The 26,455-nt window shown below is 37.6% G+C and overlaps 1 protein-coding gene across 5 annotated transcripts in view; it reads right to left on the minus strand.

The window, feature by feature from the left end:
* Window positions 1-26,455, minus strand: part of WASF3 (WASP family member 3) — a 74,917-nt gene that overhangs the window by 21,398 nt on the left and 27,064 nt on the right. For 4 of the 5 annotated variants that reach the window (XM_074915037.1, XM_074915047.1, XM_074915057.1 and 1 more), the window contains 2 exons: window positions 7,110-7,252; window positions 46-180 (listed from right to left, as the gene is read on the minus strand). In XM_074915037.1, coding sequence (XP_074771138.1) covers window positions 46-180; window positions 7,110-7,242 — 268 coding nt within the window. In that variant the 5' untranslated portion in view covers window positions 7,243-7,252. Of the gene's footprint in view, window positions 1-45; window positions 181-7,109; window positions 7,253-25,644; window positions 25,705-26,455 lie in introns of all 5 variants that reach the window. The other variant, XM_074915074.1, reaches the window with a different exon arrangement.

A 26,455-nucleotide genomic window follows, 5' to 3' on the forward strand; every position in this document is an offset into this window, starting at 1 on the left:
TTGTCAACATCACTTCTGGCTCAACAATTCCATGCAATTACCTACCTTCTTCTACTGTTGAATCCAGCTGGGTAACTTTGACAGCAAGGCGATCAATTCTGTCTTGAAGGGAATTTGCTCTGATGTAGAAGCTGTTGGCCTCATTAAACAATTCACCAAATATGTCTTCAGCATGTTTGCCTGTATAAGAAGATAGACAGGGAAATCCCTTTGCTAAAACACGACAAATGGCTTCAATATCATGAAGTTAGAATAAAAGACAGTAGCTGTGGTATCATAACAACATAGTTTGTCATTCAGAAAAATTTTGGACAACAGATTTGTACAAAAATGTCAAAATATGTCATAAATACTGCCTGAAGCCTGTTTTCCTGGACATCCTGGTTAGTCTTCTACTTAAACAGGGAGACTTTCAAATTTTAATCTTTATGTAGCTGAACTACTGCCAGGTGACACACAACTGATCATTAAAACGTGCCTCTGATGAAAATAAAGGCCCAAAGCTACTGCTGTCCATAAAAGCTTCTGAAGTAAATTCTGAAACCTAAGAATTTAATAATTAAGATTTAATTATAAGCGTGAGCAAAGGCAAAGTGAAACAGATAAACAGGATCCTCATGCAAGGCAGCCCACTTACCTCTACAAATGCTCACTGTATACATGTTGCTGTCACTGGAGCCCTTTGAGAAACTAAGACAGCACTGACCACATTTACCCATGGCCAGTCTGGACTTGATATAGCACAAAAGAGGAGCCTACAACCTTTTTGGATGCCATATTTTCTCACTCACTATGAGAATGGATGGTCCAGCTCAGATCTGCAGCCTCAGGCACTACCCTAGAAGTGCTATAGCAGACAGGAGTGCCACATGATAAACTCAATCCCCTCTTAGTCCACAAATGCTTGTGAATGTCTCCCCTTTCTAGACCTCCCAAAGTAGTAGGCATCCTCATCCAGTTTGACTCTCCATCTGTCCCAGTATGAAACTCTCACTCTGGATCAGAATCCCCAGTTTAACGCTTCTCCTGCCTCAGAATCTCCCCTACAAATCTCAGATTTCTCCCAAATTCACAGCTCCTTCTCACTCAGATACCATCACACCTACTTGTCTCTCAGTTTCTCCTACCCAGATACTGCTGCTTCAATTAAGATCTCTCCCTCCACTGTTTCTGCAGCCAACACCCCTCAAAACATCCACACTCCATCAGTTCACTGTGCAAAAAGCAAAATCCTGCCTCCTGCATTTAACTATGCTTTTTAAACAAAAATAAATTTTAAAACCCTACTTCTGAATTAAATTCATGTTGTTATGACCTGTATTGGGATGAGTCTGAAGAGCAGAAATAGAAAGGAGAAAGTGAAACCTTGTCTAACAGTTAAAACAATATGGAATATGTATTAACCACCTAAATGACAATGAATTCCAAAAGAGCAGCAACTGCTGACATTTTAACTTGGGTCCTATAACTAACCTGAATATTTTACAAAAAAAAAGTAAGCATAATGAAAATTTCAGTCAAGATCCCATCCTGTGAACACCTGGAGATCATAAATCAAAGTAAAAAGAAGCCACTCGTAGGAAGTCAACAGGATCTTCCTCTTTCTTAGATGGTTTACTGGGAGGGTGGTGGGGGGGTAGGAATGCCACCACCACCACCACAATAATATATGAAAGTACTGTTCGTGAACTACAAATGCAAAAAATTAATTTGATTGTCATGCTTTGAGTGGAAGACTTTACCAGTAACAGATTTCTTCACTAAACAGAATAACTAACTTAAAATGTTAAGAAATTTTGGTGTATCCAAGTTATGCTTTGTACATATGTGGAAAGTGGATAGGCAAGGTGTTCTGCTTACCTGCTCCTATCTCCTCCTCCTCCAAAACCAAAGTCACACAACCACAGAGTATCTGAAGTTGAAAAGCATCAAGTCCAACTCCCTGCTTGAAGCACGGTGAGGCAGAGCAAGTTGCCCAGGACTGCATCCAGTTGGGTATAGAATACTTTCAAGGATGGAGGCGCCACAGCACCTCTGGGCAACCCATGCCAGTGTTCATCCACCTTCACACTAAAAGTGTTCTCTAAGTGCTTCCCAGCAGCTAGCTGAGATTCAATTATAATCTCCATTTGATTTAGTTGCTGCAAATGAAGAGGTTACTCCAAGCTCTTCAGCTAAATAAAGCAGGTATTACAGTCTTCAGCCACCAGTATTCAGAGCTCAAAGCATCAATAAATTTTAATGGATGTTAGTTTATGTTAATATATTGAAATCAGCCTGCTGAGGGAGGACTGCCACATTCTAAGATTAAACATATCACCCCTAAAGTAGTCAAGCAGACAGGTGCTTGTCAGTTATCTTTCAGGAGGCAGTGTAACTCATAAAGTTGATTTGTGGGACTATACTTCTTTCAATATTGAATTCTATTTTTATTTTCTTTTTAAACACTTGCTACTCTAACACAAGTGAAAGACAGGTTGTCAATCTCCTGTCAGTCAAAACAGTGACATGGTAAAGCAATACTGGAACACACTATTCCGATTAACAAGATACAGTAAGTTTTAAAGTAGCATTTCTCTAGTGTTTGCTATGTTACCATTTTTAAAATTAGATTTTTAACAATACAGAAACAAGCACAAAAACTCCAAACTATCAGAAATTACAAGCATGTGTCTTTCAACATAAGAGGTGATTTTGGTACTAGAAGACAGTATTTTAAAAACACGAGGTGCTTCCCAATATTTAGAATGCTTTAGGGCAACCTAAATATTAACTTAAAAACCACTAAAGGGATCACGTAGTCTTTCCTTCTAAAGCTCCCTCCAAACACAGAAGTAGTTGAAAGGAAACCTCATCATGGTGCTGGCTCACCAAATCCCCACTCTCAAGAGGTTTTAATGTCAATTAACAGAAGTGCCTCTTACTAGCACTTCTACAGGTCATCTTCCTAGAACTGTATATTTGATTGCTCACAAAAATTCGCAAGCATTGTGAGACACTTCTGGATATCAGTATTTCACAAACAATTGCAACAATACCTCTGCCCAAATTCTACAGTAATTACATGAAACATCATCTGGACACATCAATTTATAATATCTCTAGCAGAGACGAGTCACCATCTGAATTAATTACAATTGATTTTCACATTCTGCATAAGGCGTGCATTAACACATTGAATACCTTGCCCCAGAGGTATCTTTTGTCAGCAGTCAAAATACTCAGTGCTGTAACAGAAGAATTCAACAATGGTACTGGCTTGTCTGAAGACTCGAAACCCAACAGCATTTATTACTTTGACTAGTTTCCTTTCACATATTTGAGTCTAAAAAGTACAGCTTTTCTTTGCATTCCTTCCACAGCAAAAGTACATGGAAGAACACATTCAAGTTAACAGAAAGATTTACAGTGCATCAAAAGGATTACAATTTTTCACACCATGAACATGCATTATCAAAGAGAAAAGGTAAAGCAGTGTCATCACCTGGCATTCAGGTGTCAGTTTTACAAGACACTGGAAGAAGCATGATACTGGGACTGCCCTAAAGGCAGCCAGTGCTGCACTACTATTCTCCTCAGGGTCCTAACTAAGGACTGAAACATCCTGCAGAACTAACTGGTGTTAGAATTCACCCAGGATGTGACCATTCATCATAACATGGAGCAGAAGACAGTGATTCCACCCACCCATTTGTAACTGGATTAATCAGCATTAGAATCATGCTTCCCCTCTCCTACCCCACCTTTTTGGGTTTTTTTAAATAAGCAAAAGTGGTAGGTTGTTACTGACCAGGTGTTGAATCTTACCTGCTTCCTCATAGTACCTCAGCATAATACCAAAAAGGCTAACCTCCCAACTCAACCTGATTTAACAGTGGTAAAAAGCAGTCACACAAAGCTGGATGCAGCATGCTCAGGCCTGAATGTAAACTAGTAAAACTCAGCCAATGACAAACAAATTGGCGGACGTCACTCTGTACGAAGGAAAAGGTCTTCCAAGTCCCCACAGACTATGTTTCCTTCATTTTATGTTGTACAGCAAAATATATTTGGTATCACTTGCATAGGGGTCAAAAAAAGTAGCTCTGTACCCATGTACAGCTGGTTTATACCCATATAGAAATAACATTTCAGCCTGACAAGTAGTATCTGAATGAATGGAGATGCCAAAGATACAAAAATACAAAATATTTGAAGACTCTCAGAAAGGAAAGAAGTGGTAATGCAACTTGAAACACAATGAGTATGTTAGTATACAGGCTGAAATCTAATTTTAAAAAGCTCAGTAAAGGAGTAACTGTACAGTTTTTAATATTTAGACTTTAATGACAATCAGATGTAATTTATTATTTCTTCCCCGTATATACACATATGCAAAACTCAGGAACAAAACCATGGTGTAATAGATCCTGTTGCTGAGAGCAGCTTTTTTCACTGTTTAGAGTTATGTGGCTGTCAGACCAAATTCCACTGCCAAAAGTAAGGGAGTATTTTGTGAAAGCTTTCTTCAAAGTCTTTGCTCCATGACTGTTTACTAGGTAAAGCATTATGGTACTTACAGGTATGGGCTGAAAATGCTCCCAGTCCCATCTATTTCCCCCCACCCCACCCATAGATTCTCTCCTCCCAAGTACAGGTGAACCCCCAAGTAAAGATTGTGTCTTTTATATAAAGTGCGGTTTCATACAGAACACTGCTCACACTGCCTGTGCTCCAAGCCAGCTGGCTGCAAATGCACACAAATCTGAAGACATAACAAAAAAAAGCTCCAGTAAGAGCACATTCCCTTTGGACAAGAACTTGTTCGTGTCCCCTGAAAAGAGCAGAGGCAGAAGCAAGCCAAATTCGAACGCAACAGCACAGATCTGCCGGTTTCTAAAATCACACCATACTCACAGTGAAACATTGAAAAACAGTGTGACTGCAAGACAGACCTGTACTTGCTCTCTCTCTGTGCTTCAAGCTGTGTGAACACCAACAAGCTCTGATGCTGTCAGCAGGACATACTGCATTAGCTCAAGCACAGCATTTTTCTATGATCATTTCCTTGCTCCCAGTTGGCTTGAAACGCAGGCAAAACAAACACTGTCTGCTGAAAAAAACCTCTGCAAACAGGACAGATTTTAGACTGTGGAGGAGCCTGGTGGTAGGCTCCACTCATTAAATACCATGTATTCGTATGTTAAAACAAAGGAGACATCATTTCTTTGCATAGATCTTTAATATGACACTAATAAAGTACTTTAGGGCTGTCTACAGAGACTTCTGATGATCTCAGAAACCTGTGAAGGGAAAACTGCAGGACATGGATTGTGTAAGTAGCCAGTTCCTCAGCAACAATCATAAGAGGATCTGAATATGCAATTTAACAGACAGATTAGCCCCAGGACCAAGTCTGGAAAAACCAAAGCTAAACATTCCTAGCAAGTCTGACAAGTGAAAAGTGTATTATTCATACTTTGGCAGTCATTGTATCATACCAAAATGAGGTCTTATCAGATATCCTTGAACATAATTAGGACATTAGCCATTCTTCTCAATTTTCTGAAACTTAAGGATGTCAATACAAGCACAAATCAACTATAAACAACATTAGACACTAAATCAGCAGCTACTGCTCAAGAAAGATCAGAGAATCACATGGAAACCTCACTGAAAATATCAACCCAATGTTTAACAGCAATCAAAATGTTATAAATCCGTAGGGAACTAGTGACAAACTAATGTCTGTTTTGATTATGAACCGAAGTCCTCAACACTCCACCTTTAAAAAAACCCAACATACTATAACTTACATATCCAAAGCAGAAATAACAATGAGCAGAAATACAGAATGGTTTCTACCCAAGAGTACTAACAGATCAGGACACTCCAACCTGGAAAAGATATCACCAGAACACAATAAAGAGCTAATAGAAAGTCACAGATGATTACAGAAACACATGAGATGAAATCACCTTCCATTATTTTTCATAACTCAAGAACCAGAAGGTATCAAAAGGAAGAAACAGACCAACTTCTATTGTGGGACATTCTGCCACAGGTTATTGGGCAAGAAGAATGTTCAATCCCTAAACACATCTAAGCAATTCCACAGATGATTGGTTTGCAGATGCTTGTAACATAGGATGATTCAGATGGACCCCTAGCTCAGAAAATCCCTAAATCACGGACAACTGGAAAGGGAAACATGCTGTGTTTCTTGTACTCTTTCCCTAAGCATAGGCTACTTCCTATCATCACAAACTGACCACCAGACTTAGTGGGACCCGTAGTCTAAACTCCATACAGACTTTCTTACATTTCTAAAACCATTTCCATTTACAGAGTGAAGAAACTGATGAAGCAATAATTTCTTTTCTAGGACCAGAGTTATCCACACAAACAACAGCTGCTGATTGTTAAACACTCTGAAGAAATCTTTTTTTCATTCATTAAGAAATATTTTTCTTCTTGCAAGCACTCCAGGCATGCTTCTAGAATTGCTAGTTGTGGTGTCAACTGACAGGTGTACTGTGCAGGCTACTCTGTATGGAGCTGATGCTAGCTTCCCTCAACAGTAGTACAGGTTTGTTCACTGAATGCCATTCTTTTAATACATGTGCATAATTTCATTCATATAAACTGATCACACATACAAAGAAAAGGCTTAAGAAACATTAGCATGTTACAATAAACTGAAATTTCAGTCAAATGTGTCATTTGATGCCAAGAGGCAGAAGAGTTTGCTGGTTTCATCTTGTACAACTGAAAGCTAAGAATAACTCAAGTGCTAGCCTTGTTTCCTGCATCAATTTCTCTCAGCTTAGAAAAACTCCTGGTTTTCTATGCCACAGTTTTTTGGTTGGTTGGGTTTTGGGGGTTTGCTTTTTGTCTTCGGGTTGGTTTGTTTTTTTGTTTTTTACACTTCTAAACCTTAGAGAGGCTCTTCTTGTATAAAGTGCAAAACACATAAGAGCATAAAAGCTATGAAGTAGCATTATTATATTACATAAGTGACAATATCCTGTATCATAATTTTGCTGCAGAAAACAAGCCATCTTAGAGCTTTTAATTTATTCAGGTTTTCGTCATGAATTAAATACTTGCAGGAAGTTACAGATACTTACTTAAGCTGCTTAGCTGGCGTATGATAGCAGCAAGGGTACTATTCGTTACACATTCCAGTTCACTAGTAATTCCTTCTGGCAGAGCTCCTCGGCAGAGATGCCGTGGTTCGATGTTCCTTTTCACCAAAGGCATGGTTCACAACCTGCAATTCACAGAAAAATACATATTTACTAAAATGAAATTCAGACCTATGAAGCTGTGTGGCATATATTCATTTTTTTTCCTACAAAATATACTTCATCTTTCTTTTTTTAAAGCACTTATTTCATTTTCCCTGCCATAAGATACTATGTGATTTCCACTGAGGCACTGAGTCATGCACTCAAGCCAGAACATGACAAGAGCACTGCAAATAAGCACTGAGGATACAGTCCACGTAGATAACCTACACTTTTTGCCTTGGATTTGGTGTAAGATTTACTGTATACACAGACTTGTGTACAGCACCAGAATCTCTGGACTTTAGTGCACATTTGCATTTATAGACAACTGGCAGTCCCCACAAGACTGGTAGGAAAGATCACTGTCTGGAGCAAGCTGGCTTGCTGCCTTGGCAAGTGGACCACCAATGTAGTGTCCATGCATTACAGCCTCAGACACTGGCCTACCCTCGCTCTGACAGTTTTCCGCCAAAATGATAAACTCATCTGACAGATAAAGGCAAGGGCTTCACAGAAATAGACTGGGTGAGAATAAGGAAGAAGCTGCAAAGTGAGGAAGATGGTTTTTCACAGGTGGTGCTGAATGACAATCTGAATGAGGTAAAAGCACATACTGAACAGATTTCAGGAACATGCTAGATGTGTGAAGACATTTATCTGAGAAAACAAAGGTTGTCAGAACTCTTATTTTCCCAGGAAAACCAAACTAGGATGGGGAAGAAAATACAAAGAGAGTTCTCAAAGCATCACACAAAAGGGCACAGGGGCATAGAAAACACAATCCTGCAGAGAGCAGCTTTGAAAGCAGCGACACTCAAGTAGAACAGAATTGCCCCAGAAGGGAAAGAGCATATAATATAAAAAGTTCTTAAGCTGTTTTCTTTAAAATGGTATTAATACAATTATGAGTCAATTTGATTAGCTTTTTTAAGACTGACAATTCAATGTCCATGCCCTACTTATGAATAACACTCTTAAAAGATCATGCGGCCTCAAAATTTTCTGGAATTAGAAGTTAGTATTACCAAGGTCATAAGTTTATTTGGAAAAGACTTAACTGAAAATTTCTTTTTTATTGCACTAAAGCAATTGAAGTAACCTTTCAACTTCTCTAATGAAAAATCACATTAGTAAATTAAAAATACCTTTTTGCTTTTCAAATGTTGCATAGTAATTTTTGTAATGACTTTGCCCCCTGAAGGTTTAAAACACTTTCTTCTCAAGAACATTTCTAAAAAATTAACAACTTAAGTAATTAACAAAAAGCAAATTATTTAACCAAGATTGTTTCAGAACAGGCCAGGAAGAAACAGGCTCACAACTTCTAAGCAGTAGTCTTGAATTGTATTTTACATCGTTCTTAATATGAAACGTTTATTCAAATGTCAGAATTTAAGGGCAGCTGAGTTTCCTAAATTTTAAACAATACATCAGAGTTAAGAGAGGGACAACTTTTATTTTATATTAGACAAAAAAGCTTCTTGTTTCTATTCTATGTATTCATATTCCTCTACAGACAGATGCATTGTAAAATATTATGTAATATCCAATGCACTCAGTTTTCTGGACTTGATCAAAAATAGGTAAAAACTGGAAATGCACAATTACTGAAGAGCAACATTGAGCAACATCACACTGCAAAAAGGCTAGTGCACTGCAACTGTGAAATAAAAGTCATTATGAGGAATTGTTTCGCTGTGCAGAAAATGTTCATAAACATAATTAATAAGAAGTCAATTAATAGGAGCATAAAGCAGTACTAAAGCAGGCAAATACAGATCTCAGCATTACTCCAACACACAAGCTACAATGTTTGGTTTTCTGTACAAACTAAAGGTATAAAGACTCCCTACAACTATGACAACATAATTCCTGAAATATTGGTGGGTGATTAGACAACTCAAAATTGTCCTTCCTTGGAATTAATTTTTATATGCATTTCATCAGTAAAACCGTCTGGTGAACAAGGCAACCGTTCTACTGGGTTTAGGATTTGGGGGGGGGGGGGGGGATTTTGTTTGCTTTTTTTTTTTAGGGAATTACTGTGGATATGTTTTGCTACACATCCTCATAACTCCCGATTTCATTTTCTTTTAACCTAGCTTACTTAAATTCTTACATAAAAAGACCAGAAGACCAGCAAAATAAAGCCTAGTTTCCCATGGCTTTCTGTCTAGTATTCTCAGAGATGGCCACCCCCTGAGCTTTTGCAGTTTACCTAACTTTCCCCCATCACCCCACGCAACACACTGAGGCCAGTTGAATGCTGGCTGCACACTGCCCAGCTAATTGCCTGCTACCTCTTGAAACACCCACCATGCTGAGTGTAATCAAAAATGTCTTTCACTAGGAGCACTAAATTAAGTCCCTTCTCCACATCATGTCCTTTCTCACCTATAAAAGCTAATTTGAAGAAAACACACAACTGCAGGTTGAGTTTTTCATTTTTTCATCAATTCTTTATGAAATGTTGCAACGCGTTCAAGACTTTATGAAATGTTGCAATGCGTTCAAGAGCTAGCAGGGGAGAGAAAGACCAACACAAGACATCCCATTTCTTTAAAGAGGAGACTAAAACACACAGCGGTGCTGAGGGTGGGAAAGAAAACATTCATTTTTGAATGCATGATTTAAATTATTATGTATCCACCTCATTTCAGTATGAAGTTTAATTCCAAAAGGTAAACTGAATACTGATGAGTAAATACATGAAACAGATTAAGCAATGCATTAACTGCTCCTGATCAAAGGAAAAAAAAAAAAAGGCCTGCAATTGCAAGTTTCTTCTTATTTAAACTCTTCAACTAACTGAATCAAACACTACAGACCTATTCACCTACTAATCCATTAGTGAGTAAAAAAGCTGTTATTTCTATGTGACTTTGCCACTAAAGCACTACCACCCTTTTCTTCACCACACACAACTCAACAGCCAGACAAACTTAACCTTTCTTAAAGAAAATTCATGAGAAGTGCGACCAAAATTTTTTCAAAATTTTCTAATTTCAAAATGTGTAATGGAAGGTTAAACAAGAAATCAAGATAAAATAAGCCTCTGAATTACAGGGGCTTCATCAGGCTCAACCAGGCTGGAGGTTAGTATGTTACCAGGTGCAAAAAAAAAGTTAACGCTGGCAGTTCCACTGCCTTCTACTTTCATCTTCTACCTGATTGAAGCCACACACTTCCACCCCAGTTTATTACTAGAGAAGATATTTATCATGATATTCTGTCCCTGTATTACGGACATTGGCATTTGGTAAATCATACTCAAGGTCACAACACAGAGGTTAGATAAATTCCCTTCCATCCCCAAATAAATTGAAAACGTAAGCTAAATAATTTATTGTTTTCAAAAGTTTTATCAGTTCAGAAGACTGGGACCAATCACAGTTGACTGTTTTCTCACATTTTACCCCAGCTAAGTGCACAATACAGCCACAGACTTACAGCTAGGACAAAAGGTCCAACCCCACTCCCTGCATGAAGCCATCGATGCCTGACACAGCTGGCTTTAAAACACCAGTTGCATCTGGCCCAAGACATGAAGGACCCAGAAGCATGCTATACCTGCATCTATGTAACTGGCTGCACTAGAAATGTATGAGACATTACCATCAGACCAGAAGAACGGGAGCAGGAGTCAAAGGGGAAAGAAGAAATCTAAGAGGACAAGATGTCATTTAACACCTCACTAAATCCAAGCATGCCTCATTGGACATGGATCAGGGACAACATCTGGCTGGATTGAACTCTAACTAGAGCTCAAATGGACACTGCTCTCCAAACCCTACAGGCATCAGCAACTGCACAGCTAACCTAACTCAATTTCCACGCACATTCTGAAAGGACAGAACATCAGAAGCTTGAATTAGCTTAGATCAGCCCATTAAAAGTTGACATTAGACATGCTCCCTCAGTATTCAGTATTCTCACCTCCCTTTTTCTTCTCTCTCCCCCCCCCCAACAACTCGCATAACTACTTTTTGTTTTAAAATTAGAAGGCACTTATCCCAGTAGTTATTGCAAGCAGGTACAGAAAAAGATAAACAAAAGCATTTTTGCTTTTCCTTCTACACTTCCCCTGCAGTTGCAGGAGTATTGCTCCAGGTCAGTTTGGACCACTCTCCTCTGGACAACAGCTGTTAAACTGCATGTAGGAAGTTTGACACTGCATTGGCAAGTCAGGTTTTTCAGAAAAAAAAAAATCAAGTAGAAAGCAGATGTACAGTAACAAACATGAAAGACGACAAACACAATCTACAATCTTTCCAAACAGCAGAGCAGCTATTATAAGAGACAAGCTGGGTTTTCAAGTATTTGAGCAACTGGCAAAAAGTCAAAGCACCAGCTGTTCCCCAAACCGGCCTTTTGCCCTTTTGCATCCCCAAAAAAGCACTGTAATTTACACTAGTGCTAAATATATGTAGCTGAAATTCATGGTTCTTCAATATTTAAGTTCTTTATAAATTCACCAACATCACAAAACAAATGCCAATTCTTTACACAGCCCCTCTACTTGTGAATGTTTCCTTATTACATTTTCTCAAAGGCATTGTTCAATCCTTTTTTTTTAAACTCTTAAGGGGTTTCTTCTCATACTTTCTAGTAAAACATAGCAAAGCTGAACATTTTTACCATGAAAAAGAGCTTTCCATACATCCACCCTAAATTCTCCATTAATATATTCTATTATTTTCAAGAAGCTTTAGAGCTTTTCACTGCTGAATCTCACAGACCTCTGTAAAAGAAAAAAAGCTATCATAATTCTCCTTCTGCAGAGAAAGACAAGAGATGGATTTAATATGCAGCTTGTCCTAAGTGATGTGCCAGATGGGATTCCATTCAAAATTAAGCACCTAAATTTGTATGATTACATATAGATGAACTCAGTGTCCATATCCCTCTTGAAAGCTCAGCAGAAGCCTGAAGAGCAACTAAATCACTACATCTATTGATAGATATGAGAATGATACAGTGAGCGCAAATACCTCACATGTAATCTCTGCTATGCACCCACCTAAATTTAGGTGCCTGAATCTAAAACTGAATTTCACCTCATCAAAATCAGAGAAATACTGCTGGTTTCCTCACCTCTAGCCCTGTAATCAAGTCCTAACCCCACTGTCTCTATGCCTACAGCATTTCAAATGTCCTAACACTCAATTCAACGTGCTAATTTCCATCTCTGAATGGCACTCCGTTTGGTAATATTGCCCATTTTTCTATTCAAGTTTGTAATTCTAGACAGTCAGCAATTGCCCCACCTTCAAAATGTATGTATGTGCTAAACAGAAAGAGAAGGGAAAGCAGGAAGATTAAAGACCCTAAACACTAGTTCTGGAGATGCTCTCCCTCCCCATTTTTTTTCCAGTCATTATCACAGATTTCCCTGTTCTCCAAAGGCCCCTCATCCTTCACACAAGACACAAAGAAAGGGCTACATGGATAGCAGACACTGCTATCCTTCCTATCTCAAGAGAATGAAAAGAAGGCACATGCCTTTAATGCACATCACTTTGTTTTTCCCCATCCTAAATGGCTGGGAACCCCATGTCTGTGAACCTTTCCTACTTATCTGTGAACGTCATCTTACTTCTTTATCAGTAATGACAACTTAAAAACAAACTGGAACTAGCATATTATCTGGAAATCATTATTTTAAGATGATGATTTATCCAATGTCATTCATCTGTACTTTAAGTTTGGGGTTTTTTTCAAACTGGCTTCATTATAACCGGAGTTTGAATCAACATTTTGTATACCTAAAAATAATATAAAATATTTAGCCATCAGTTACTGTGCAACACTGCTCCAATGCCCCTGAATTATTTTATATTTATCAAAAAGCATCTAGATAAGACTATTTTTTAATAGCATCTTTTAGTTATTTTAGTTTTATCAAGTATGTAATTCCTCTCAGCCACATTACTATGGAACAAATATCAAAAGAAAAACTTTCACTAAACATCATAATCACACTTTAAGTACTTCTGTTAGAGCTCTCCCAATCTAAGGGACAAACAACATATTTATTAGTTTTCATAGTTTTTTATGCTTCCTCTATGTTTTAATGCAACTCTAGTTTGATACTGAGTTTGCTGAAGCAAGGGCAGACATTTGTTAGAAGTATGCACAAAGTCTAACAAAATTCTGTTTCTTAAGGATAACTAAAAATCAAGAACATTTTTTTCTTATCTGCAGCAAACCACATAATTCAACAAGACAATACATGTAAAGTGAAATGGCTAGAAAATGTTCACCTTAAAAGAATAGCTAAGGTTTTATATATAGCCAACTCTATCAACATCATTTCCACAGATTTTTCTCCCAATTGTCAGATCTACATGAAAGGCATGACAGCCAAGGCTGGAAAGAAAATAGGGTTTTTCTTCTTAGCATCAGACCACCATTTCTGATTCCTCACATCATACCAACCTAAGTAATAGCAATGATGAAATGGGCAGAAATCCCTAGAGCAATTTTGTTTCTTTAGTACGGCTCTTATTTTAATGTCTGTTGCAATGAGTTATTTCTGAAGGCTCATCAACTTGGAGGATTGGTTTTGTGGTTTTGTTTTGTTTTTTTTTATTTATTTGGGTGGGGTTTTGTCTGTGCTGAACTCTTCAGGCCAAATTTTATGGTCCAGTGATATTATGAAGGAAATCAAGACATTAAAGCAATGACAAGAGAAAGGACAACAGAGGGGGCAATGGTGTTTGGCTTTGTTTATTTACAACCTAAATATATTTTATGGACCTGCATTTCCCTAGACAACCCTCCACAACTCCAAAAGCTCTCTAAGAAGCAGAACAAAAATTTTGAGTTGGTAGTTACCCCTGCTAACACCGTGGGCCTGCAACACAAAAAGTTTATAGAACCATTAAAAGGTGAACATATTAATTCAGAAATTTTGTCTAAAAAGTTGGGACAGGAAAAAAGTAAATGTATCTTCACAGCACTGAACATTTACAATTACCTTAAATTTAGGTCTCAGAATTTCATGCTAACACTAGCTCTAAACAAGCATATGCAAGACGACATTCACTAATGCAGAAAAAAGTCCTGAAAATTATTTAACCTGAAATTAAGTAACTATTCTTTCCATGAAAGTGTAGGCTGTAATATAAAAGAGGTTTTAATATACTATCAACTATGAAGACAAGTCAGAAATCTGCCTTATTTTCTGTAAAGCTTGCTGGCTGTTGGTTTTTTTTTTCTTTGTTCTACAACCCCATCTTCACATTACCTGTTGACTGTGATTCAAGAACGTATTTGTGCATCTGCCATGCTGTCAAAGGTCTCATCAACTTCTGCTTAAGTACTTGTGTCAACAGTTCACTGCCTAATAAGCATGCCTCTATGAATAAGACTGAGGGACCACTTTAAAGTTATTGCTTTAAATTGGTTTTCTTCCCAACAGAAATTAAATATTTCAAAACTACAATCCCAACACTTTTTCCCATCACAATTTTTCCCCAACAGTTTCTAGCAAAATAAAAATCTTATTATGAAGTACAGACAGACTATGATAAAGTTTCATCTTCTGCTCCAAAACAAAAGATCATATACATGTCATCCAATTAAATGGCTTCGCCACTGTTAAAGGAAGAAATAAAGGTACTTCTTGCTCTCTGCTAGTGAGGTTACTGCATTGTTCTAGCTCCATTTCTGTGTACATACGTTCTAAAAAATATCTACGGAATATCTTTTTCCTACATTACATTTTCCCATCATCCAAATTAATGGATTTTGCAATTTATATTCACAGCATTTTCTCACACTGCCCAATATGCAAGAAACTTTACCAGTAAGTTAGTTCAGATTTTTTTTACCTCTGTCACTTAAATATTTATACTTTCTAGAGATGCCTTATGATTTTTATAAGAATGCAGGAAAATATATACTCACTGTATTTTTCATGTTGAAATACTTTTTTAAACACTAATATTTACTTAATTTCATCACTCCATTTCTTCATGGGAGAAGTTCCCCAGAACTTCTGTGACTATCCCTCAGCTAGTTTTAACTTCTGTTTTTTCTCACACCTGTCTTTCCCCTGAAAGCTAAGATCTTTGGTTATGCCACTTTCTTCTGAATCACCTTCTCACATAGACTAGCTTACCACACAGTTTCAAGCTTCAAGCATCTCATTCTCAAGTAGCCTTCTTGAATATGTCAGATTCCCATTCCTTAAAATTCTTTTCATTGAAAGAAACAGGAAACAGTGAGAGAAACCCACTGTAGTCCCACTGAAGCTATTTGTTAAGCTTTCAAATAAGATTTCTCCTTCGCTAACACATTTTAATCTTCCTTAGTACACTTAATGTTACTAAGATATCTATTTAAGAACAGATTTGTTTACCTGAAATCTAACATAGGTTCACAGATTGCACAATACAAAAGCTTGATGTACTGAATCCAATCACTGCCAGCACTGGATCCACCCACTCTTTTCTACTCATCCTGTATCAGAATATCTAGATAAGCTGTACTTTCTCTAACCAAAATTTTGTTCATTAAGCCAAAACATGGTTTCTCTCAAAAAAAAATAAAGCTAAAGGGTAGAAGAAATCCAACTGATTAAACTGGAAGACATCCATATATGGTGTACCCGATGCTGTTAAAAAAAAAGTAGTATATGAAGAGTATGAACTGAAAAACTCTGGAAAAATATGTACAGAAGCTTTCACTCAAATTTAAATCTGGTTTAACAGAATGGTATTACCTGACACCATGCATAAGGGTAAAAGGTGGCTAGTCACATCACTATAGCATGTTGAATGGGGAAAAAAAAAAGTTGATTTATACCTGTGTGGGTCCAAGTCCAGACTGACCAGCATTAAGTTTATTAATTGTTCTATATAAATCACATTTTCTCGTCTTCTTTCCATATCCACATGGAAAATGTAACCACACATGCAACGACAACAGCTCACATTGTTGCTTTCCACTGAACAAACAATGACCACTTTAAACTACCCACAAAAGATGCCGACACATTAATCTCGTTCTTAGTGAGATGGCTGCTCATCCTGCTCACAGTCTCTTCCAGATGGCTCGGTGTGAAAGGGATGGTGGGATGGGGAAGAAGAAATATTCCATACTGTTCTGAACATCTGTTCCACTGCGTTTATATATTAAAAAAATCCACAAACCTTACTGCCACTATCAATTTTACTATTTCAGCCTAATACTACTAGGGTAACACCAGATATAGTGTAAATGTTATGCATGTACATGAGAAAGGAAAAATGCCTTTTCAAGTCACATAAGAACATTTGTTTAGTTTTTGCAACCTTAAGAATGGACGTGTTTCAGTAAGGAAGTCCTTATGCTGCACTGAAAACACGTTTTTTCTTTCATACGACCTTTTCTGAAATCTGTATTATACTCCAAGAGTTGATTACTATCTCTTCTCCTATTCAAGAAAACAGGACCGAACTGAGTCACCGTTTATTTCCCTTTAGTTTTATTTGTTTGTCTTTACTGAAAAGATGCACACTATGCATTTGTCTGAGCTTGTTTAAATTCTATTTGAACAGTTTTGCACAGCAACTCAAAAATATTTTCCTTGTGCATATACAAAAAGTGGTAACTTTTTTAAGCAGAGTTGAAAGAAATAAATAAAATACAGTATACAGTTTACATCTCAAATAACATTTACCCTTTAAAAATACCATCTCTTGAAAAGAAGCACTCAGCCAGAACAAGAAAAAACTCGGCGAGGAGTAAAGAAAAAGGAGGAAGTAGTGCTTTGTCCTACAGCACAGGAAAAGAGACTTAGATTGATCACACACCCCCCCTTTTGTATGATCTTGACATGTGTGAACCATATGGCTACTGAATTATTCAGCTCTCTCTACTTTGAATAACCAATGATTACACATATGAAAATTTAGAAGTACTGAAATATTGACTGGAAGAGCGTGATCCTGTGAAATATAATTTCGTTGTAACACTTAGGACCTAAATGGTAACATTAAGCGAATATAAACTGGATGAGGTCAAAAGGAGCAAAATCAAAGCAGCAGAGAGCTAGTTATAACATCAAGATAATTAGGTCAGGAACAGCTCACCACTAGCAGGTCAAAATGTTTCCAGAGTTTATCAGGCTTGGATCTTACCAGATTTGAGTACAGAGTTAGTTCTGTAGAAAGAGCCACACAGTTCTCTCCCTCCATAGCCAAAATCATAGCCCAGATAACTAGGAAAATGTCTACATGCCACTTCCAACCACCAGAAGTATTCCCATAAAATAGCTCAGATGTATCTAGCCTTAAAGTAAATCATGGTTTAAACCCCTTTCTGTGCAACACCAGTGATTCCCACCCATGTAGTACTGCTTAATTTTTCTACCAGTGGCAATAAAATTTAAAAACAATAAACCCAAGAGAACTGCTGTTTAACAATACTATTACTTATCTAACAACCAACTACACCAGGACATTTCCCACCTAAAGGAAATTTCTTTTTTGTTCACCACCCACCTATTCAAGGATCTGATAGGACTACAGTCCAAAAACCATCAACACAAGCTCCCTCTTCATCAACCTAATTATTATAAGAGGGCACAGAGAAACTTTTCATTGCCCAACTTAGTACAAACTACTGAAAGACTATTTTAAGTGTGATCCTTTCAATATGGTCTCTTAAATGATGGTTTTATACATCTTAAGAGTGCTTACTGTAAATCTGCTTTGGATATCTAATACACGTTCTTCTAATAGCTTAGAGTTATGGAAAGTCACATTTTATCTAATTAGAGAAATGGAGTAATTCTGTAATGCAAGAATTGTTACTGTATGATATTTTACACTACTTTAGACAATTTGATGCTGGAACAACTTGTAACAGAATATTAAAAGTCTGCAACTATAAACAAGCCTTTCTTAACACATGGACTACAGTAATGCACAAATAGCTCCTGGAGACTGTTGCAAGCACATTTGCCCCAGCCTTCCTTCTTCACAAACATTAACTGTTATCAGCAGCAAATGCCTTGATTATGAAAAGAAAACATAAGTTGCACCTAAGCCTTGCTGACTTACATTGATCCCATTTACCAAAGCCTTACTGGATTCAAACTGCCCAAAATAACTGTCTGGGTCACAGCCCATGTGACAAAGGTCACCAGGTAAGGGGCCTCAGGAGGCCAACTGCAGTGAGAACATGCCATTCAGATCCTTAAATGACCTCAAGGTAAACTAGAAGCAAATTTAGTAATTTGTTTCTCAAAACTCCCATTAACCCTAAATTGGAGGTAAAAGTAGAAAAGGGATGAAGTACCCACTTCATTCCAATCATATCAAGTTTTATGGCAATACACAGTGTTCCTTATTTTCCTTTATCTAGTTTACCATTAAAATGCTTTCTGAACAGTATTCTTCAGGAAAAAGACATGTTCTTAAACTCTTCCCCCCCACACCCCAGTAGTTGATCTAAAATCCAAAATATCACAGGGAAGTGTTTTCTTGTCATTCTTTTCCATACCAAATAACCTCAGAAAATTAAATATGCATACATACACAAGTACACAGTTTGTGTACATACATATTTGATATATAACTGACTTTTTTTTAAAATATGACACTCTGCAATGGAAGAGAGCAATAACATAGTCAAACTACAAAAGGAAAAAAACACTTTGTACCATGACAATTTGGCATTAGAATTTGCCTGCCTTGACTCTTAATGTGCCACCTCCACTCCCAGGTTTTACCAGCCAGGACAGACCTTGCCACCGGGAAACAACTGCAAATATGTTTTATCAAGCTACCACAGTGTATCACAATCCCTGAAATACCTTGCAGTCAAGTAACTTCAATGTCCACTGAAAAACCAGGTTCTTTGAGACAGTAGCAAAACTTTCCTGGCACATGTTCCCAGCACACAGGCAGCCCATGAAGATCTAGGTTAATCCAAAAATAAGCAAACATCCCACACACCCTTGCCATGGAATTTTAGCAGGAAACTCAGGATTTCCCTGATTCTTCTGATTGTGAAGCTACCACCAACACTTCACTTTTCCTATGTATCAGAAACCTGGAAGTGGCAGCTAGCCTGCACTGGGAAAAAAAAAAAACAGATTTATTTTGGGTGCATTTTAAGGAAAAACTAAACAAAATATTTTGTGTTTGAATACAACAGCTGAGTCTAAGTGAATCAACATAATTCCCAACTATTTTCATCCTGAGCCAAGCATGCCATCTGTTCCCATGAAGTCCATCTTCTGGTGGCTACCATACTACATATGACAAATTGCCGAAGTGATTGAGGACTGGTGCATAAAATCAAGAAATACACTATGAGTTATAAGAGCACAACACTCAAGACAGCAGGGGAAAAAAAAAAAAAAAACACAGACAAAAATCTCAAAAACCTACCAGCAAAAAAACCACCACAAAGCGTAAGAAGCATAAGGAGACTTATTAAGGCCCAGCATTAATGCAGCCAGGTATTATGCAGCTTTGGGTGTTGTGGTTATTTCACTCTGGCACCTAAGGAGAGCTGAGCTCTGATTAGAGGTTTTCCCAGAGTGGTGATGCTTTTCATATCTTACTACTGCCAGTGTTCAGTAACTTGAATACTAATAATGAAATTTCTCTCTGTCAAGTAACCTTCCTCTCTTCCACATGGTTACCATCTTCAAGTTAATCACAGAAACCATTCATGTTTGATGCACAAGAAATTAGCAATTCATAATTTTCCAGTTCATAAAATAGTAATAGTTACAGCTGGCACAGTGGAACATCCAGTTATCAGAAGTACAGGAGCTCCCGATACCCCTACAACTAAGTCACAAACAGGGTCCAGCAGAAATCAAGATGGATCATACCCCTTTTCCTGGCCTTACTGATACCGAAGACATTTTTTTAAATTAAGCAACATAGATATCCATTTGTAGCTTTCACCAGGAACAGAATACCAAAAGAAATAAAACTGCAGTAAAAAATAAATCTGAATACATTTGATATATCGAGTATTTTATTAATACGAAGCACATCAAGATTGAAAGCAGTTACGTCTCCACAAATATAGAACATTATTTTCCCTTGGTGTTTCTGGCTCTTTTGTGACAGATCCTGGCTTTTACTAGCATTCCAAATTCAGATGCCAAAGTTCTGCCCATCATTAACTTCCTAATAATTCAATGTATAATCCTTATCTTCGTTTTTTCATTTGTTTTGTGTTTGGTTTGAGGTTGTTGGGTTTTCATGGAGGGGTTATTAAATAAAGCCTAAAATGAATGTCAGGCATTAGTAAAAGTAACATGTTTTGATACAGTAATATTGGCTTACAAAACCTTATTTGCAGCATTAAAGAGATTTCCTTGTTACACATACAGTAACTCCCATTATGAGACAAATAAGCTATTATAAAACCATAGTGAGTCTCAGACCAAATACAGCAGTTAGCCTTCTCTAAAAATCCCTTTTCAAGACTTGAAGGCTGAAAAGCTGTGTTCCATGAAATTTGGCATTGTATCAACAGATCTCCATGGAGCTGGCAGGGTAGAAGTGCTCCAGAAACCAGCTCCAAGGAAAAAAAAAAAAGCATTCTTACCATGTATAATCAATCCCTAAAAAGAGGCTTAAGCAACTTTTTTCCCCAGCTAAAACCACTGAATCGTAGCTAAGATTGCAGGGAATGCAGAGGCTACCAATGATAATACTAAATTTTTAAAGTTTGCTCTCTTTCAGCATTTCAAATCAGTGCATTTAAATATCCCTTGTGGAACCATTTTTTCTGTCTTTCTTCAAAACATATATGTATATGTGTCTTGAAAGTATAAACATAGCTTTTTAAGAGTCTCTGCAATTTCAGAACCTAATATTGAACATTTGGAAGAATCATACCGACTTACTGCTATCTCTCTAATTCTCCTCTTTTAGTCAATGTCAAGTGTGGGCGAGTTGGGAGGAAAAAAATAGTATAATAGTATTACATAGTATAATAAAAGTAGAACTGAACAAAATACATGGAGGCCACAAGAAAGAGCAGCACCATCCATCAGTGGTTTTCCAGTTGTGGACTTCCAGGATATTCAAAGACTTCAAAAGGAATTATGAAAACAGTAGCTAAGGTTAAAGACTACATTAGCAAGTTGTGTGGTACAACAGGAGCAGAGAGACCTGTAGAGTAGAACAGCTGGTGCTGATGATCCTGCGTCCATCTTCTATACAGTCTATTTTTTTTGGTAGGGAAGCAGGGATATTCGTTCCAAACTAGCTCTGACCTGGCCTTATGGTTCATTAGATGCTGAACACCATCAGGTATGCTCCTGGAGAGCACCTTTTGTTTTTAGACTCATCAGAAAGGAAAAAAGGTCATATATTCCACAACTGGGGAATGCGCATCATAAACATATTCCTGCTTTCAAACAAAACAGATAGCATAAAGCACCCTAAAATGCTTATTGTTTCAACATGTTTTAATTCACTACATAAAGGTTGAAAAACAATGGTTTTATTTTGGTTAAATCTTATGAGGACAAGGTGGAAGAAAACAGGCAAGTACTGGTTAAAAAACCCACCATCTTAAGGCTGGGAACTTGAAACACAGTATTTTCAAATTATTTCTCTCTCCAATGTTTACAAATGAAGGCTTCCTGGGAAAGGAGGGAATAAAAACACTAAGCACAAGTGTCTCCTTCCCTATAATGCACTCAGCCACCCAACACTTGGGGAAGGATCTCATCTTCCCCACTAGCTAGCAGTCAACCACACACCAAATTCCTGGCAACACAGCCAACTAAAACCCATTGAAGGAGGAATGGACTGGCTAAACCTAGCAAGGTGCAGCTGCAATAAAGCATCAGAAAGCCTATTACAGTAAAATTGCATAATACCTGTCTTACTATAGTATCTGTACACCTAGACGTTAAATTTATTCTCCAAACTTGAGAAAGGCAAAAAAGCAGTGTCTCAATAATCCAGTTGAGAGACACAAAGCTACTTGATGACACTAGCCAGTACACAAGGCCTGTAGAAGGATCAGAAATTGGACCTGGATCACACCAGTACTTAGCAACAAATGCTTCAACCACAAGATGAGCTATACTTCCTTCTCAGAAGCAAAGCTCAGTTATTGCCTTAGGATCCACTTCACTTCAAGTTGTGCTTTTGTGCTTTTTAAGACAGCTGTAAGCCAACCACTCGTTGATTTAATTAAATGGATTCCTTTCCCCATCCCCCATTTCAACATTTCTGCTATTATAGCTGTTGCTCCTGGCTGAGCTGCTTCCAGGGTTGAAATCAGATCGGAAGTGAACAGAAACTTAATCCAGAGGAAAGAAGTCAAAGCAATTTATGGAATTACTGCCCTTATAGCTGAGACCACACAAGTGACAGTGAGAGCACTCCATCTGTTTCAGCACACAGAAAAAAACCCCACACAAACAGTAATTCAAGCCCATCTCCCATTTCATACTGTAACAACAGGACAGACACATTCAAAAGACCAGTTACAATGTTTAGTTGCATAGATGAATAACAAACTAAGCACAAGTGACTACTTAAAATGTGTAAACTAGACCTGACAAGGACTAAGTTCTTTCTACAAGAAATGGCATCAGTCTTGTCATAGAAAGAAGACGTAAGTCTAGTCACAGAATCATAAAAATACCCTGAGTTGGAAGGGACTCATGAGGATCATCAAGTCCAGGTCCTTACTCCACACAGGGAAACTGAAAAGTTAAACCAGATATCAAGGAGCACTGCCTAAATGCTTGAACCAACTGGCTTGGGGCCATGACCGTTCCCCAGAGGAGCTTCTCCCAGTGCTTGACCACCCTCTCAGTGAAGAATCTTTTCTTAATACCCAATCTGAATTTCCTCTGATGCAGCTTTAAGTCATTCCTTTGTGCCCAACACCAGAGAGAAAAGATCAGCACTTCCCTTTCCACCACCCATCATGAGGAAGTTGCAGACAGCAATGAGGTCATCCCTCAGTATCCTCTTGTCTCCTCTTCTGAACAACCCTAGTATTTTCAGCTGCTCCTTGGAAGTCATGCCCCCTAGTCCTAGTCCTTCAATTGGAAGGAATACAGACCTATGACACTAGAAAGGTCAGAGCTGTTGCAATCTTCTGTTCACCTGCGCTCTCATTTCCCAAAATCATGTAGGAGTCACAGCAAACTCTGAGAAGGTAAAAAAAATTTACTGAATAGAAGAATAGACATTTCTTATATATTTATTCCTCAGGCTCACAGAGGCATCTGTCATGTCCCAAGGACTGTATTACATGACATCTCGTGTAGGCATTATAAATTCTATTTACCTTCTTAGCCACATAAGTAGTTTATGCCTGTAACATTTCCATCTTTGTCCTAAGATGCTGCTTTTAGTGAATGCTAACTCAGTATATGTTGATTTCTGTGGTTTGTTTACAAAAAGAAAAAAACAGCATACAACCATAAATATTTAAGACCAAGTTAATTTTAAAAGCATAGAGTATTAAAGGATATTTTTTAAAAAAAAAAATATACAGTAGTCTGAAAGAAGAGGGTGGATGAAAACTCAGCAAAAAAATTGGTATCCTCTTCTTGGAAAGAAATCACCAATCTAATGAAAGGTACCATCACATCTCAAGAAAAACAGTTGTGCTTCGTTCCTGGTAAATTGTGGAGTCCCTTTTCTCTCTTCCAAAAACGTAAGATGGAATCAAGGACAAAACATTAAAAAGAAATAATCAAAGGCACCTATTCTCTGTATATTTGGGATCGCAAAAATCTTAATTCTTGCAGTTAATAGAGCACAGAGCATTTCTTTACTTGCTTCCCACTACTTTAACCATAAATGTCATGAAATAGTGCACCAATAGATTGCATGTTGAACTGATCACATTCATAATTTCAGAGACAAACACCCAACCATCAAAATTCTGTAGCCAAACACCTGAAGAGAAGCCGCTCAGTTTATACTGAGTTTTTTACTGATTATAAGATGCCCTGCCTACATTTTAGAGCCACAGTCCAACCTTTCCCTCCTTTACAGGAGCCCTACTGACAGTGATTTCTCCTCCACTTCTAGCACCACTTCTGGCATACTCTCTACTGCAGTTGCCAATACAGCAAGGAAGGCTGTGTGTTCTTTGCACATCGTACAGTTGCTTTCCTCTACCAGGGAGTTTACTAGCTTGTACTCTGCTTTGCACACCTCAATTTTGGCTATGTCATCTTTTACTACTACAGAACATGCTAGCTGCTCCAACAAGAGTTGGAGGCACTGATAACTAAGGGGAGAGATATAAACTAATGCTTCCAACTACCCTCCCCCCCCCCCCCCATTTTAGATTCTAATGTTTGCCTACAAGGCCTGTTTGGTACAAAACCTTGTTCTTAACTATTTTTTGTTTAATTAGTACTTTTTACTAGTAATAGACAGATTCTAAAGAGTGTTTCTTAGTCTCAAAAAAAGAGTCCATTAACTAAAAGAATAGGACCTGGTAGTTGCTCCTCCCTCTTTCCTATCCAGTCCCCAGGTGAGATCCAAACTCCTCTCACACTGTCAGGGTAAAATATCTTATTCAAATACTATGTTCTTATTTGAATATGAAAACTCCTCAGACAGGCCCCATAACACATCAACTCTTCACAAACCCTCAGGACTAAACACAGCTTCTCCTCAAATTATGGGGAACAAAGTACCTAGCTAACTAAATGCTGGCAGAATACAGATCAGGCAGCTGCCTGCAAAGATTCTCAGTGCTTTTTTTAAAAAAAAAAAGTATAGAGAAGCCATTAATACCTATTTTAAACTGTTTTAATGCATAGATGAGGCACCTACATAAAGAAGCTTTGTAGCTGCAACCAGATGAACAGAGTTTAAAGGCAGTCTGTTTAATTCTATAAATAGACAAACTGCACATAAAAAAAGCTTTACAAGTTAATGTTTTATTTACAGGAAAAGGTAAATGACTGCAATGTGTATTGATGAAACATGCTTTAATTTTACTCCTGACTTTAAAGAGGAAATGGCAACCATCGAGATCCTGATGATCACTGCAGTCTCTTGTGAACTTTATTTAAAAAGCAATTTGAAATAAATTTCAACACCTATTTCCAAAAAAATTTTATTTTATTCCCCACTCTGGTTCCACAGTGGTTAGTCCTGAATTTTGCTTCAAAATATATTTTGCATTTTGGACCAAAATATTTTCATTATTGATCCGTCATTAAATTGCTTTGAACAAAAGTTTCCTCTAAGTAGATGTTCATTCTTAACACCAGTAAGTAGATATGGAACCTAAACATGCTGAAGTGAAAATAATGGAAAAAAATTAAATCCTAGAATGCTGATGTCCAGGGTGTTTTTGTTTTTCTTTCAAAAACAGAAATAAAGATAGACATAGAATTCTGAAGCCCACTTACTATAAACTTGCCTCCATCCCAGCACTGCTGCTGCTGTTATCCTGGTGATAAAATGTTCGCCTGTGAAAATGCAATTATTAGTTTAAAACACATTGAGCTGATGGGTTCCCACAATCCAGAAGGAATACATTTCTTGACCACGGCTGTAACCAGCTGCCTGCTGATCAAAGAGAGAACTGCTATTGCCACCTCTGTGATGAGACTCCAGGAGGCAATACTTCAGCTGTTGGCACCCAGCCTGAGGATATTTGAGAATTACATCAAACTGAGCAAAACCTATGCAACTGCATTGGAGAACACTGTTTCTGTGGACTGCTAGAGTAACATGTTGACTCTGATTCTCAAAGACTGTCATTTAAAGTTATCTATGATTACACTGATCTTCCATACACCCCAACAAATTATAGAACAAGCCTACCAATACTTACATTGCTCTTAACTACGCTTTAAAATAGTTTATATAATCTACAGAGACAAGCTGCACATATGGAAAAAAACCCAAGCCATCAGAGACTAATCTACACACAGTTCAAAAAGCAATTTAACTACATTGGTTAAATTTAGAAACTGATTTAGTTAATCATTGCACAGGCAACCAAGATTTAAACCTCATCTTCAAGCAGATCCCTACACACTAGCTGAATAATTCAAAAGGGAAGTTACTATGATGCCAATGATAGAAAGAGTTCAGGGAAGAGGCCAATGACTGCATTTATTTGCAGTACTGAAGTAGCACTGAATTTCCCAGTCTTAGACAGTGATAATGAAGAATATTTCTGTATGTGTTCACACCACTATCTTGAAAACACGA

The sequence above is a fragment of the Athene noctua genome, chromosome 1, assembly GCF_965140245.1.
Source record: "Athene noctua chromosome 1, bAthNoc1.hap1.1, whole genome shotgun sequence".
Taxonomy (NCBI): Eukaryota; Metazoa; Chordata; class Aves; order Strigiformes; family Strigidae; genus Athene; species Athene noctua.